Source organism: Bufo bufo, chromosome 2 (assembly GCF_905171765.1).
Source record: "Bufo bufo chromosome 2, aBufBuf1.1, whole genome shotgun sequence".
NCBI classification, from domain to species: Eukaryota; Metazoa; Chordata; class Amphibia; order Anura; family Bufonidae; genus Bufo; species Bufo bufo.
Genome location: NC_053390.1, coordinates 737,757,150 through 737,770,798, shown reverse-complemented (window position 1 = coordinate 737,770,798; position 13,649 = coordinate 737,757,150). Strand labels below are relative to the sequence as shown.

Sequence of the window (13,649 nt, the reverse complement as noted above, 5' to 3'; positions counted from 1 at the left end):
AGGATCGCACTGAATACTATTTCAGGAACATTCCCTGTGACTTGATTGCCGAATTCTGATGACTATGTGAGCAAAGCTCAAGAGAGCCAAAGTGGTCACAGAGATCACCTTTTGAACCATCAACCTGATTTTGCTTAATACGTTTCTCGATATTGATCCTATGAATCCTAAATAAATAAAAAAAAGATTTAAAGCAACCCTCTGGCATTAACTAGAAAACGAACAGAACAGTTTCCTGGAGACCTCCTTTTCATCATTTGAACTGCCAATTCCCAGGTTCCTCTTCTGCCTGATGCACACTGTGGATTTGGTAGTCCAAGACTCTTCCTGCTGCCCTCAGATTGGCCGGCACAGATTACTTAACCAGTGCTGGCCAATTCGAGGGACCAACAGAAAGTGTCTTGGACTACCAAGTATACAGTATGCATCAAGTAGTCTGAGAAGCAGTGCAGCCATTCTGGATGACAGAAGAGGAGCCTGGAGTTTGGAGGATGATCTGCAGCTGAAATGATGAAAAGGAGGGGACCATGTAAGTGTTTTCTGCTCCCCAGTTAATGTGAATTTTTTTTCTTGAATGCTTTAACCTTCTTGCACTATTTTGTATTGTGCAGTCATTGAATATTTACTATGTTGACAAGATGTGGCTGGGGGACAGTTATATATATGTATTGTAACAAGTGAGATAGGGGGCGGCACCACTGCTCCGGCTGGATACACAAGAGTCAAAGCGCTGTACGTGGCTGGAGAGGACACACACGATCGGCGGTGCTCAGCTGTAGAAGCGAGATGCAAGAATCAAGGTAATGTAGAACGAAACAAAACAGCGGCACTCACCCGTGTGTAATTAAATCAGCAACTTTATTATTCCAATGCTACATCAGGCAGGGGGCGGACAATTCAAAACACACGCATTGATCAACGGCGGCCGTTTCGCGCCAAATGCGCTTCTTCTGGCTGTGCGTCAATGCGTGTCTACGCCTCAATCCTCTTAAATACTGGCGCAGGCAGCTGTCATAAAGCTTGACAGATCAAGCCGCGTCAGCACCCAGGGGATAGCTGAGACGGGGATACATATAGACACAATATAAAAACAATGTACGTGCAAAAACCAAGGAATATATGCAGAATAAGCAACAGAAAGCTTGACATATTAAGATGTTACAAAAATGGACTTAGATCGTTCCTATCATTGAGTCCCAATTCCCCTAGGGCTTGTGTTCACAATATCCAATTAGCCTCTCTCTGCAGGAGGAGACGGTGTCTATCTCCTCCCTGCACAGGGGCGGACACAGTTTCCAGGCCAGAAAAAGAGACACAACCTGTATCACCATCATGGGCACTTCTGATGTGTTCTATAAACCTAGGACAACCTTTCCCTGTCTTGATAGAGTTAAAATGTTCCCTTACTCGTTCGAACAGGCATCTAATAGTTTTACCGATGTAGAAATGTCCACAATAATAAGTATACTAAATAAGTACTGCGACAGTTAATGAAGGTATTGACAGTATGCCGGATACCAGCAAATTTAATACTCTTTTTCTGTGAATTATTAGTGCACAGTGAACAATTTCCACACCTGTAATTGCCTTTTGGCAAATTACTTTTTAGCCAATTCTTGCTCTTCTCTTTCTGTAGCCTGCTCCTAACAAGTTTATCCTTCATGGATTGAAGAATTGGCTAAAAAGTAATTTGCCAAAAGGCAATTACAGGTGTGGAAATTGTTCACTGTGCACTAATAATTCACAGAAAAAGAGTATTAAATTTGCTGGTATCCGGCATACTGTCAATACCTTCATTAACTGTCGCAGTACTTATTTAGTATACTTATTATTGTGCACGTGTGGACGTTTCTACATCGGTAAAACTATTAGATGCCTGTTCGAACGAGTAAGGGAACATTTTAACTCTATCAAGACAGGGAAAGGTTGTCCTAGGTTTATAGAACACATCAGAAGTGCCCATGATGGTGATACAGGTTGTGTCTCTTTTTCTGGCCTGGAAACTGTGTCCGCCCCTGTGCAGGGAGGAGATAGACACCGTCTCCTCCTGCAGAGAGAGGCTAATTGGATATTGCGAACACAAGCCCTAGGGGAATTGGGACTCAATGATAGGAACGATCTAAGTCCATTTTTGTAACATCTTAATATGTCAAGCTTTCTGTTGCTTATTCTGCATATATTCCTTGGTTTTTGCACGTACATTGTTTTTATATTGTGTCTATATGTATCCCCGTCTCAGCTATCCCCTGGGTGCTGACGCGGCTTGATCTGTCAAGCTTTATGACAGCTGCCTGCGCCAGTATTTAAGAGGATTGAGGCGTAGACACGCATTGACGAACAGCCAGAAGAAGCGCATTTGGCGCGAAACGGCCGCCGCTGATCAATGCGTGTGTTTTGAATTGTCCGCCCCCTGCCTGATGTAGCATCGGAATAATAAAGTTGCTGATTTAATTACACACGGGTGAGTGCCGCTGTTTTGTTTTGTTCTACATTACCTATATATATGTATGTTAGCATGTATTTGTAAGGACTGGAAACACTTTTATCCATTCATTTATACTTTGCTTGTACATTGCTAAATGTCCTGTCAGTCATTACCGTACTTCTGAATTCCTTGTGTTTGTCCTAACAGAGAGCGCAGAGAAAGGGAATTACATGAAGCCTACAAAAACGCTAAGACAAAAGAGGAAGCAGACAAGATTTTACAGAAATACATTGAAAGGTTTACAATAAGTGAAGCAGTCCTCGAACGTTTAGTGATGCCAAAAATTCTTGAGAGAAGCCACTCAGTGGAGCCAGGCCTACTCTCCTCTACAGAGGACCCTAACCCTCTAAAGTATCTGAGGCAGCAGTCTTTACCGTCTCCTAAATTCACATCTACCGTGGAGGCGACCATATCTCCTACTAGTGAATCAGACTTTAAAGCACCAGCAGGTCGGACTTCGCCAACAAAAAGTGTGGTCTCCAAGGCAGTGCCTATGCTGATGCCCAAGCCTTACTCCCAGCCAAGAAGTACACAGCAGGTCCTAAAGACATTTAAGGTAAAGTTTGTGTTTGGATTGACATGAGCAAAAACTGAATATTAGGAAATAGTATGTCAGCATGTAAAGAGGCGATCTTACAGAAGACTGAAGGCGTCATTCTGGTTTACTGAGTGTGTGGAAAGCAAATTTAATAAGCCGATTGCAATGTATCCCCATGAAGTGACCCACAGCGATCAGATTTATTTTGTGGGGAGACCTATCCGTAAGTCTACAATTTTGCTGCAGAGTTCCATAATGGAAACTAAGCATTACATAGTGCTTATTTATGTCAATGGGTTCTCTGTGTAATGCAGGACAGGACATGTCTTCCAGATTGAGACACTGGCCAAGAGATGAGGGTCCCAAACATAGAATTCACTAAGAGGGTATATGAAAATAGATTTTCTAAGGTAGACTTTAACAGAAGTTGGTAAAACTGTAATCAGTGGCGTAAAAAGAATTGACTGGGCCCCACAGCAGATTTTGAACAGACCCTCCCCGCATCTCCCTCGGTACCCTTAACTCAGACCGACCAAAAAAAGAAAATACTCTTCTTTCTTCTCCTCCTCCTGTGGGTTCCTCGGTTATTTGCGTAGCTCTGTCTCTCGGCACTCACTACAAAGTGCTAGGACTAGGATCACCATACTCACCGCTCCCTGTACCCTAAATCAGTTTGTCCCTTCCTGAGTTTGGGCCATGTAGCAGCTACTTCCCCTGCTTCCATGGTAGCTACTCCCCTGATTGTAATTATCAAGGTGTTGTATTAGGGTAATAGTTATACTATGTGACAGAGTGTGTAGTGCTTCTGGTGTAATATAATCAATTTTTTTATAATATTGGTTCTCCTTGTGGAGATTCGGCTGGTGTAGGAAGTCTTCCAGGCAGTGCTGCCTTTAAAAAAAAAAAGCATTAGCTAGCCTTCTTCCAGAAGGCTCCAGAAGAGAGAAACTGGCTCTCCAGTATTAGTTTTCTACCTTCTGGAAGAGAGCTAATTTGTCATAACCCTACATGCCTACATGAACTTGCCTAACCCTACATGCCTTGACCCTAAGTATACATTTTCTTGATCTATTTAGGTAGATGGAAAGATTAATGTCAATGGAGAAGCAGTTAATGGCACAGAGGAACAGAAGGAACAAGGATCCATTGTTAGCCCAACCTTTGCTTCCTTGCTGACCAGATCACAGAGGTTTGAAGGTGTCGCCAGAGTGGACCCACCAGCAACTGAATTGAAGACAGATATTTCTTCTATTGAACTCAACTTGACCAGAACGAATGTGCATAGTCCTGATCCAAAAGTAAGGACAGCCTTTGATCTTGTTCTGAGGGACACATGTCCTTGACATGCTCAGGTGCTCAATAAAGGGCAGAAGAATTGTCTTCATTAAATGAATAGGTTTTGCTATAATTTAGTTTTTAATATACATACTGTAAATCATTCCTATGTTTTCTCCAGGTTTTCTCTGAAGGGATAAATCACACAAACCAAGTGGATGAAATGAAATCGTCTTTGACTGACAATGTCCACACAGAACAGATTAAAGGTTTGCATGTTTGATCTAACGTTCTCTAAATGTATTGGACAGCACAATAAAAACCTCATATTATGTAGTGTATAGTGTAGACATTGTAAGCAAAGATCTCAACATACTGTTTCTTTTGTTCACGGGAGATAAGCCTCTGCCTTCTCCCAATTCAGCACACATGCACAACAACTTGCATGCGTATTTTAGATAACCAACAGTTCTCTAAAATGTATGGCCAGCTTTACTAAACATAGTTTACCACTATTATGACTGTTAAAGGGTTTGTCTAGTGGGGAAAAAAGTTTAGCAAATAGCTCAGAAAGGCTAAGGAAGAAGTGATTCTCACCTCAGGTCTCTACTTCCTGGTCCTGATCTCAATGCATAAAAAAAATCTACCTAATGGCTGGCCCCAGTGGTAAGCTGCCTTATACAGAGTTTGGCTGAGCAGGCATTTCCTGTGTTTTGAGCCAGGACCAGGAAGTAGGCACCAGTCGGGACCCAGGAAGCTTCAGAATGGGGTGGCGGATAGGTGAGTTGATTATTGGTTCTTATTTTTTGTTTAACTCAGTAAGCCCTTTGTCAGAATTATTTTACCACTGGACTACCCCTTTAAAGGGGTTGACCTCTCTTTTACAAGTAATGACCTATCTGATCTGAGGATAGGCCATCACTTCTAAAAGATTGGACAAGACCTTTAAGACAAGCCCTTGTCTAAGTAACTGTGTTAACTAGAAGTTTTTTTTCCAAAATTGTCTTGGTGCCTTCTGATTCGCTCCCACATACTACAATATTAGGGTGTTTCTACAACACCCATATGTATAAAATATTTGTTAATTCTGTGCTGTATTTTTTATTTTATCTTAGATTGCACAAAACCTCCTATCCTTAGCAGAGAAGAACCCGCTGTGACCAACTTAGTGTCACTATCAGTCATGACAACTGAACCTACTGTAAATGGAAATGATCTGGAAGAAGAGCAAAAAGATGTCTCCAAATCAAAGGTTATGCATTGGGTAATTGTTCTGTTTTCACTGTTTTGAAGGGTGTTCGCTTTGGACAGTGACATGTTTCTATAAGAGTCCCCCAAAAATAAACAAAGGACCCTGTCCATTAGTACTCATGTGTCCCCTGCAACACCATCACAGGGGAATTAACGCATTATATAGTTAAGTGAAATGTGTGGATTGTCCATACTACACATGGACGTGCTGCATTGTTTAGAGAGAGAGAGACATGCTCTTTGACGCCGCTCTGGGTTATGCTGTTTGCACAAAAAAAGTATCTCCTGGTCCACAAAGGTGGATCTTTCCTTTCTCACAAAGGCAAGAAATAATGATGGTCGCCATGCTAACAATTTTCTTTTTCTGACAGCAGATTTTTGGGGGCAAGAGCTACACAGTGCATCGTTAAAGGGAGTCTATAAGCTGTTTTGGGGAGAGCAGGACAAACTTACCTTTCATGGAGCTTTTATTAGTGTGAATATGAAGTTTTATTCTGCCAGGCTCTGCTCCTGCAAGTGCTTAGCAGGCAGTTCCTCACACTGAACTGCTTCCTGCTCTTGTCATTTAGCTTTTTGTGCTCTGAGTGAAAGATGTACTGGTCTCCTGTTTGGGTGCTGCAGCTGTCACTAAGAGCAGATAGGAGGGGCTGTGAAGCAGCTCAAGGATGAGACCTGTTCAGTGTGAAGCTCCGCCTCATGGGCACTTGCAGGATCAAAACCTGGCAGAATAAAAGTTCACATTCACAATACTTCTGGTGGAGCTTCCTGGTCCCTACCAAGCACTGTGAGTAGTTTTGCAGACTCCTTTTGAGAGTGTGTTTTTCCTTTTCATAATGATAATGCCATCACTTTCTGATTGGAAGGGGGGGGGGGGGGAAAACTGCTAGGACCTCCACGGTCCTGAGAATGTAATGAACATTCCGCTGTTCCCTACACAGCCAGTGGTGCCTCAGTACAGGGCATAGCATTAAGGGGTACACAGCACTAAACTAACTCCTTTATAGACCATATCTTAGCAGTGTGCCATCATTTTATGAGATAGTAAACCCTTTAATGTACCTAGATACCACATGTATTTTATGGCTGACTTTGTGCATGAGATACATCTGTAGCTTTCCATAGCTATGTAAAGTCACATACATTATTATGTATAGACCAGTAACAAGGACACGCAGCAGGTACATAATTCCCAGAAGATACAGCCACACAATCACTTCTTGTATACTCTTAAGGGAGACTATTGTTTGAGTCCGGTATGTATGAAGTCATAGGATGGGTTTATATAGTGATCCCTCAAGATACAATGGCCTCAGGATACAATATTTTCAACATACAATGGTCTTTTCTGACCCATCGTAAGTTGAGACTGCACATACAATGCCTCAGACTAGGATCCAACCAATCAAGGCTACTTCTCTGATCAGAGGCGTACATAGAAATCACTGGGCCCCATAGCAAAAATCTAAATTGGGCCCCTTAACCCCGCCCACTACCCACCATGGCCCCTCCCACTTCCTGACCTGGCTCCTTCCATGCCACACCCCCATTAAATAAATTTATACGGAACTGCTTGCCGGATCTCTCTGCCGCAAGTGTGAAAGTAGCCTTACTTGTCTGTTATAATAAATGTGTTTTCCATTAAATAACTCTGGAACTTCTTTTACTCTATGTTTTGCTGTGCCTCTATTATTCCTATTACAAGTTAGTAAATTTAATGCCAACTGGTTGTTATCAGCTAGTGGTGTTTCCCTTTACAGGTTGACATTCACCAATCAGTGCTGACAGTGGTATGCTGTGTAAGGACCCTCCCTGGGGTCAGTAACATACAGTTGGCATTGAACCGACAACTGTCTAATAGAAATAACATAGGAACCACACAAGTCATAGTGAATTATGGGAAAAGATGATCCAGAACGACTTAATTGAGAATTCAATTATTCACCGTTCTGGAGGTCATGGTCTTCCCTCTACCTCTTATCCAACAAGTTGTAGTAGGACAGATCATGTGGGTGCACTGCCCAGTCAGCTGTACTTACGTGTTCAAGCTTCTTCTTTCTGTGCTGAGGTCACTACTAGCGTCCTCTTCTCCTCTGCTTGCTTTTCTGACAAACTTCTTCCTCTGTGCTGTGCAGCTCAAGGGTATATTCAAAATGCAATTCTGAGGAAGGATCAAAACACACAGTCAAATCAGTAAGATATTTACTATGTGGCCACATTTCCATTTTCCACTTTTAACATGTCTAGACTATTCACAAAACAAAACAATAGTTTTACTTTTTACTGACATGGGGTCAGTGTAAAAAAATCAAGGAGACAAGCACTATTTTCGTCTGTAATGGGAATCTAGCATGCCAGGCACTGCTGCAGGGAATGCAGCCGGCAGTGACACGGCAGGACGAACGAAGAACGGTACTTCACTTGACTGAGTCTAAGAGACGAGTGACAGCCTAGTTATACAACTGTAGATGGGCAGGAGAGATCACTACATGGGGCTCATATGTTCAAGTAAAATACCGCCCCAGTGAAGTGAACTGCTGAGGATCTGTAGATGCAGAATTTGCAGGATTTTGGCTGCAGCACTGACACCTCCATACAATATTTAGCGTAGCGTCCCTGTTGCGTGCCGGGACAGCGGCTCCTGGAACGTCAAAATTAGGTCACTTTATGCTCGGCGACGGCAGTAAAACAATGCAGCCCCCAGTGACTGTAGACGCCGGATACCAGAGTCTGCGCCGGGTTTATCTGCAAGTTAAAGAGGAGGCTCCAAACACAGAAAACAATCTCAAGAAGTGAAAGGATGACACTTTACATCAAGTCTGAGGATGATAGGAGGGAGCGGAGCCATAGGAGACCCCCAAACATAGAGGGGCCCAGTGCCTGGACAGAGGATGCAAGGGAAGGAGGGGTGCGGCGCCAGAGGAGACCCCCAAACATAGAGGGGCCCAGTGCCTGGAGTCCCTGGACAGAGGATGCAAGGGAAAGAGGAGTAGAGCCAAAAAAGACCCCCACGGCCCCACCATACATAGAGGGGGCCCACCCGGCCCAGTGCCTGGACATAGGATGAAACTTAAGGGAAGGAGGCAGAGCAGAGCCAGAGGAGACCCCGGGCCCCATATAATAGAGGGGCCCAGTGCCTGGACATAAGTTTCATCCTAAGGGAAGGAGGCAGAGCAGAGCCAGAGGAGACCCCGGGCCCCATATAATAGAGGGGCCCAGTGCCTGGACAGAGGATGCAAGGGAAGGAGGGGTGCGGCGGCGCCAGAGGAGACCCCCCCAAACATAAAGGGGCCCAGTCAGTGCCTGGAGTCCCTGGACAGAGGATGCAAGGAAGGAGAGCCAAAAAAGACCCCCACGGCCCCACCATACATAGGAGAGGGGGCCCACCCGGCCCAGTGCCTGGACATAGGATGAAACTTAAGGGAAGGAGGCGGAGCAGAGCCAGAGGAGACCCCGGGCCCCAAACATAGAGGGGCCCAGGCCAGGCCCCAGACTGTGACTTACTTCAGGCCAGGCCCAGGCGCTACCAGCCAGGGACACAGCCGGACCGGTGCATGCACACTGCTCACTCAGTCTGACACTGACAGTCACTTACTTTATCTTCCTTCCTTGATTCCTTCTTCCTCGACCTCGAATCCTCCCTCTGGCTCAGTCAGCTCGTCTCCGACTCCAGTCTCTCCGTCCTCAGCTCAGGGCAGGCAGGGGCAGGCACTGACTCTGGTGACGGCCGACAGCGAAGTTCGAGCCGATTCTCCCGCCCGCCCCCTTGCGCCACTGGCCAATCAGCAGCTGCCTCAACAGAGAGTTGCCTGTGCTGATTGGCCAGCGGCTCGTGCAGGCTGGTTTGAATGATTCCGGGCCCGGCAGACGGTCTGGGTCAGGAGGAGGTCAAGTCACGTGACGTCTACTCTCTGAGACACTGAGGTCAGACAGAGGATCAGTCTCAGGTCAAGGGGGGGGCCCGGGGGGGTCTGTGCGATTGCGGAAGATTAGATAAGATAAGTTTGATGACGTTGCTGCTGCTGGGGAGAAAAGCAGCCGCAGACATAGAATAGCATAGCCGGCCCATAGCCAGCCTGCAGGTAATGAGTGGGCGGGGCCAAGTAGTGTGGGCGGGGCCTTCTCTGCGCTACGGGCCCCCCAGTGCCGCGGGCCCCATAGCAGTGGCGTGGTCTGCCTCTATGGGCGGTACGCCACTGTAAGACTCTGATAAAATAGCTGTATTAGTTGCTAGTTAGCAGCTATTCCTGACTGTTATATTTGAGGACTTGTTTTATCTGCCTTGGTTATCTGCTTATTTTTATTAAATCTTCATTTTCTCTTATCTTGGATGACATTTTGGGCTTTTGGAACCAATTACTCAACTTACAATGGTTTCAACATACAATGGTCCTCCTGGAACCAATTAAAATTGTAACTTGAGGGACCACTGTATATGGATCTACTTCTGGGTTTAATTGTAATTACTTTTATGTTTTTCAGTCTTTAGATTCCTCTAAGGAACAGAATGATACTGCCCTGTGTCAGGACAAGAGAAAGCCTGAAGATGACAAAGATGCACTACAGAAAGAGAAGCATGGTGCGTACATATAGCGCCTGTCCCTGATGGCATGACACACCATTTACCCACATGGACTGGAATAGGATCGAGGTTGCAGTTTTATAGCAGACATTGTCTGTCAGTGTTTTAAGCCATTTCTTATACTTTTTGTACATAAATGAATTTGCCTACTATGGAATGTAGTATTGTTTATTCCACTAAATAAAAGCACATTTACAATGATCCCCAGTGTGAATCTCCAGTATGACTCCTGAAGATACTCCAGGAATATGACCAATGTCCACAACTATTATAGGTGGTGAGAGACCTCCTCTTGTAGACATCTAGATACCTCTAGCTGCTGTGGTTGAGAAGTTGCAAAGGTGTCAAACATGTAGACATCTGAATATCTGATATTAGATTTCAGAACTTGAGAAAACCTTGACTGAGACAGACATAAGATTTTTTTATATTGGATGTTACCATCTTCCTTACAGTAGTAGACCGTATTAAATAGCCAACTCATGTTTTTTCCATCTTTTTGTGATTTGTGTGGAGAGCACTGTATACCTGTGAAGAGCTGCTCATGTGTTGGTACAAAAAGGAGCATTGTGTCTCTTTTCATGCATAAATTAAAGTTAAAGTTTCTAGGACTTTGGTGTTGATGGCTAATCCTTATAATAGGCCATCAATACTACATCTGTGGGGGGGCAACTCCTACTGCCCTGACCAATCAGCTTATTGAACATTGCTAGCGGCATGTGACGGCACTAGTGGCGGACATGCCGCCAGCATGATAATCATGCCTTGCGCGGTTAATGCCCTACTAAACCACATGTAAATCTTAGCTAAATCTATCTATGAAGGCCCCTGATGAATATGCTGGAAACGCGTAGATCCTTAGCATAGGATGCGGATGACTAGCAGTGGTAGTAGTAAAATTTAGCAGCCTTACTTCGAGCAGCTGCAGGGGGGAGGTTGACAGTTTATAAGGACAACTGGCGTTCTAGTCCTCCGCTATATAACAGAAGCAAGTATGGGGAGATTGAACCTGTATCACAACACTGTGGCTAACAAATAGTCACAATGTTTTTAGTTGTCTTCCCCTGCATTTAGCTGCTGATGTCAATCAGAAGGACGCTGATGCCTATAAAGAGAGGCATAGGGGCTGAGTTGAAACGGGACTGAACTACATTACGCAGGACAGTGTTAGGATAGATGTTCCTGACTCTCCCAACTTATGTTATTTGGTGGAGGTGCCACGGAGCATATCACTGTGGATGAGGTTCACATTAGCCCCGAATCTATATTGTGTTTGGGAGTGGGCTCCCTTGTTTTAGCCCATTTTTTAATTTACATGTTGAGAATAAATAATTTTTGTTTTCATTTTTGAGCATCCTATATGATCCACTATAAATTTGTATGAGGCACAGGCACTACAAAATGTACAGCGCTGTGTCAGGTAAACAATGAAGGAGTGGCTATGCCAGAATTCCAATCCCGACCTATTACAATTCCCAGAGAATCCCTTTAAATTCTCAAAAAACTGTGTATATTTACTTCACTAAAGATGTTTTCTGTATACTGCGTTATATGACTCTATACTCTCTGACTCCTATGATCGACTGTATATAGGAGCAATATACACTACTCACAAAAAGTTAGGATATTTGGCTTGTGGGTGAAATTTCAGGATGAACCTAAAATGTACTCTAACCTTTGCAGGTGAACTTAATGTGACCTTCTCTAAACTTTTGAATGCACATGTCTAACTGTTCAAAGAAACTTAACGACAGCATTCTAAATAGGTGTTTGATCCATGAATCGCCCAATACATTTCCTGGCACAATTAGAATGGGTATTCAAACAGTCCTCCTCATCATGCTGTTGACATTTTGACATCATGAGACCAAGACAACACCTAACAATTGATCTACAGTACCTCGCCATTGCGAGGCTTTAAGCAGGATGTTCTCAGACAGAAGTGGCCACTGAGTTTAGAGTGTCATCAGCAGGTCACAGAAAGGCATAGAAGTGGACGACGTCCTTTGGCCACATCCCACTGATGACCGCATCATTGTGAACAATGCCCTGCGGAACCTGAAGATGAATGCCACACAACTCCAGGCACATTTAAGGGAGGTGAGAGGCACCCAAGTGTCACGTCAGACCATTTGAAACTGTTTACATCAGCAAGGTCTGCGTGCTAAATGACCTGCATAGGTACCTGACCACACCACCAGGCACAGGCGTCGTCATCTACGCTGGGAGCATCTACGCTGGTCGAGGGACCAGTGGGCCTCAGTGCTGTTCACTGATAAATCTTGATTCACACTTAGCAGAAATGATGGCCACCAACGATGTTGGAGACATCAAGGAGAATGCTATGCATCAGCTACAGACGAGCCTTTGGTGGTGGTGGTGTTACAGTGTGGGCAGGTGTGTCTAGTCAATACAGAACTGCTCTACACTTTGTGAATGGTCCAGTGACAAGCCCATACTACTTGAATAACATCATTAATGCAGTCATTGTGCCTCTGCATGAACAACACAAGCTTAATTTCATCTTCATGGACGACAATGTGACTGCTCTTCGAGGTCGCATCATTAGGGAATGGCTGCTGGAGACTAGGGTACCTCAAATGGAGTGGCCTGCACTTTCTCCACACCTGAATCCCATTGAAAACCTATGGGATCAGCTGAGTCGCCGTGTAGAGGCTTGTAACTCTGTGCCCCAGAACCTGAATAACCTGAGGGACGCCCTTCAAGAAGAATGGGATGTCATGCCTCAGCAGACAATAACTCGACTTGTGAACAGCATGAGACGTCGTTGTTAAGTATAATTGATGCTCAAGGCCACATGATGTTATTAAGACATTGACATTTTTTGTGGGGGTATACCCACCTCTGGTGTTAGCTTTTGTTTTAATAAATTGTTTGAGATGAGGAAATCACCATTGCATGTTTCGACTTAAATGCCCTACTTTCATGATATAATATCACTGTAGAATGAACTTTATACGTTTTCCATAAATTTCACCCGAAAGCCAAATATCCCTAACTTTTTGTTAGTATTTGAGATCTTCGTATGTAATGGATTGCACCATACTAAGGAAATAATTGCAGAAATGGTCATGTTCCTCACTAAGGATTGATTGTGGATCCTGATCCCTGATATGCTGACTTTCTTCACACAAGTATGCCCACTGGCTCCATTAAAGGGATTTCTAAAATTTAAAAGTACTTCAGCTCAGCCCTATTCACTTCGATAGAGCTAAGCTGCAATACCAGACACAGCCAATGGACAGGTGTGGTTCTGTTTTTTGGAAGAAAACTATTTTTTCTAATCCTGGGCATCCCCTTTAAGTAGAATCTGCAAATGTTTAGGAATTGGTTCTGGAAGAGACTATTTAGAGATTTTTAAAATGCAGCTTTCACTCATTGTAAATTGTAGATGGGGAAGTAGTCAGTAATGTCAGGATGACAGACATCATGAAACATACTGACATTAGTGACACTTAGTGGCTATTAAGAAGATAAATGGCTGTATCAAATCTTTTCTC

At 44.1% G+C, this 13,649-nt stretch overlaps 1 protein-coding gene across 5 annotated transcripts in view; it reads left to right on the top strand.

The window, feature by feature from the left end:
• LIMCH1 (LIM and calponin homology domains 1) overlaps nt 1-13,649 on the top strand; it is a 264,731-nt gene that overhangs the window by 223,450 nt on the left and 27,632 nt on the right. For 4 of the 5 annotated variants that reach the window (XM_040418931.1, XM_040418932.1, XM_040418930.1 and 1 more), the window contains 5 exons: nt 2,633-3,041; nt 4,100-4,321; nt 4,480-4,567; nt 5,414-5,562; nt 10,029-10,125. In XM_040418931.1, the coding sequence (XP_040274865.1) occupies nt 2,633-3,041; nt 4,100-4,321; nt 4,480-4,567; nt 5,414-5,562; nt 10,029-10,125 (965 nt within the window). The remainder of the gene's footprint in view (nt 1-2,632; nt 3,042-4,099; nt 4,322-4,479; nt 4,568-5,413; nt 5,563-10,028; nt 10,126-13,649) is intronic. The other variant, XM_040418933.1, reaches the window with a different exon arrangement.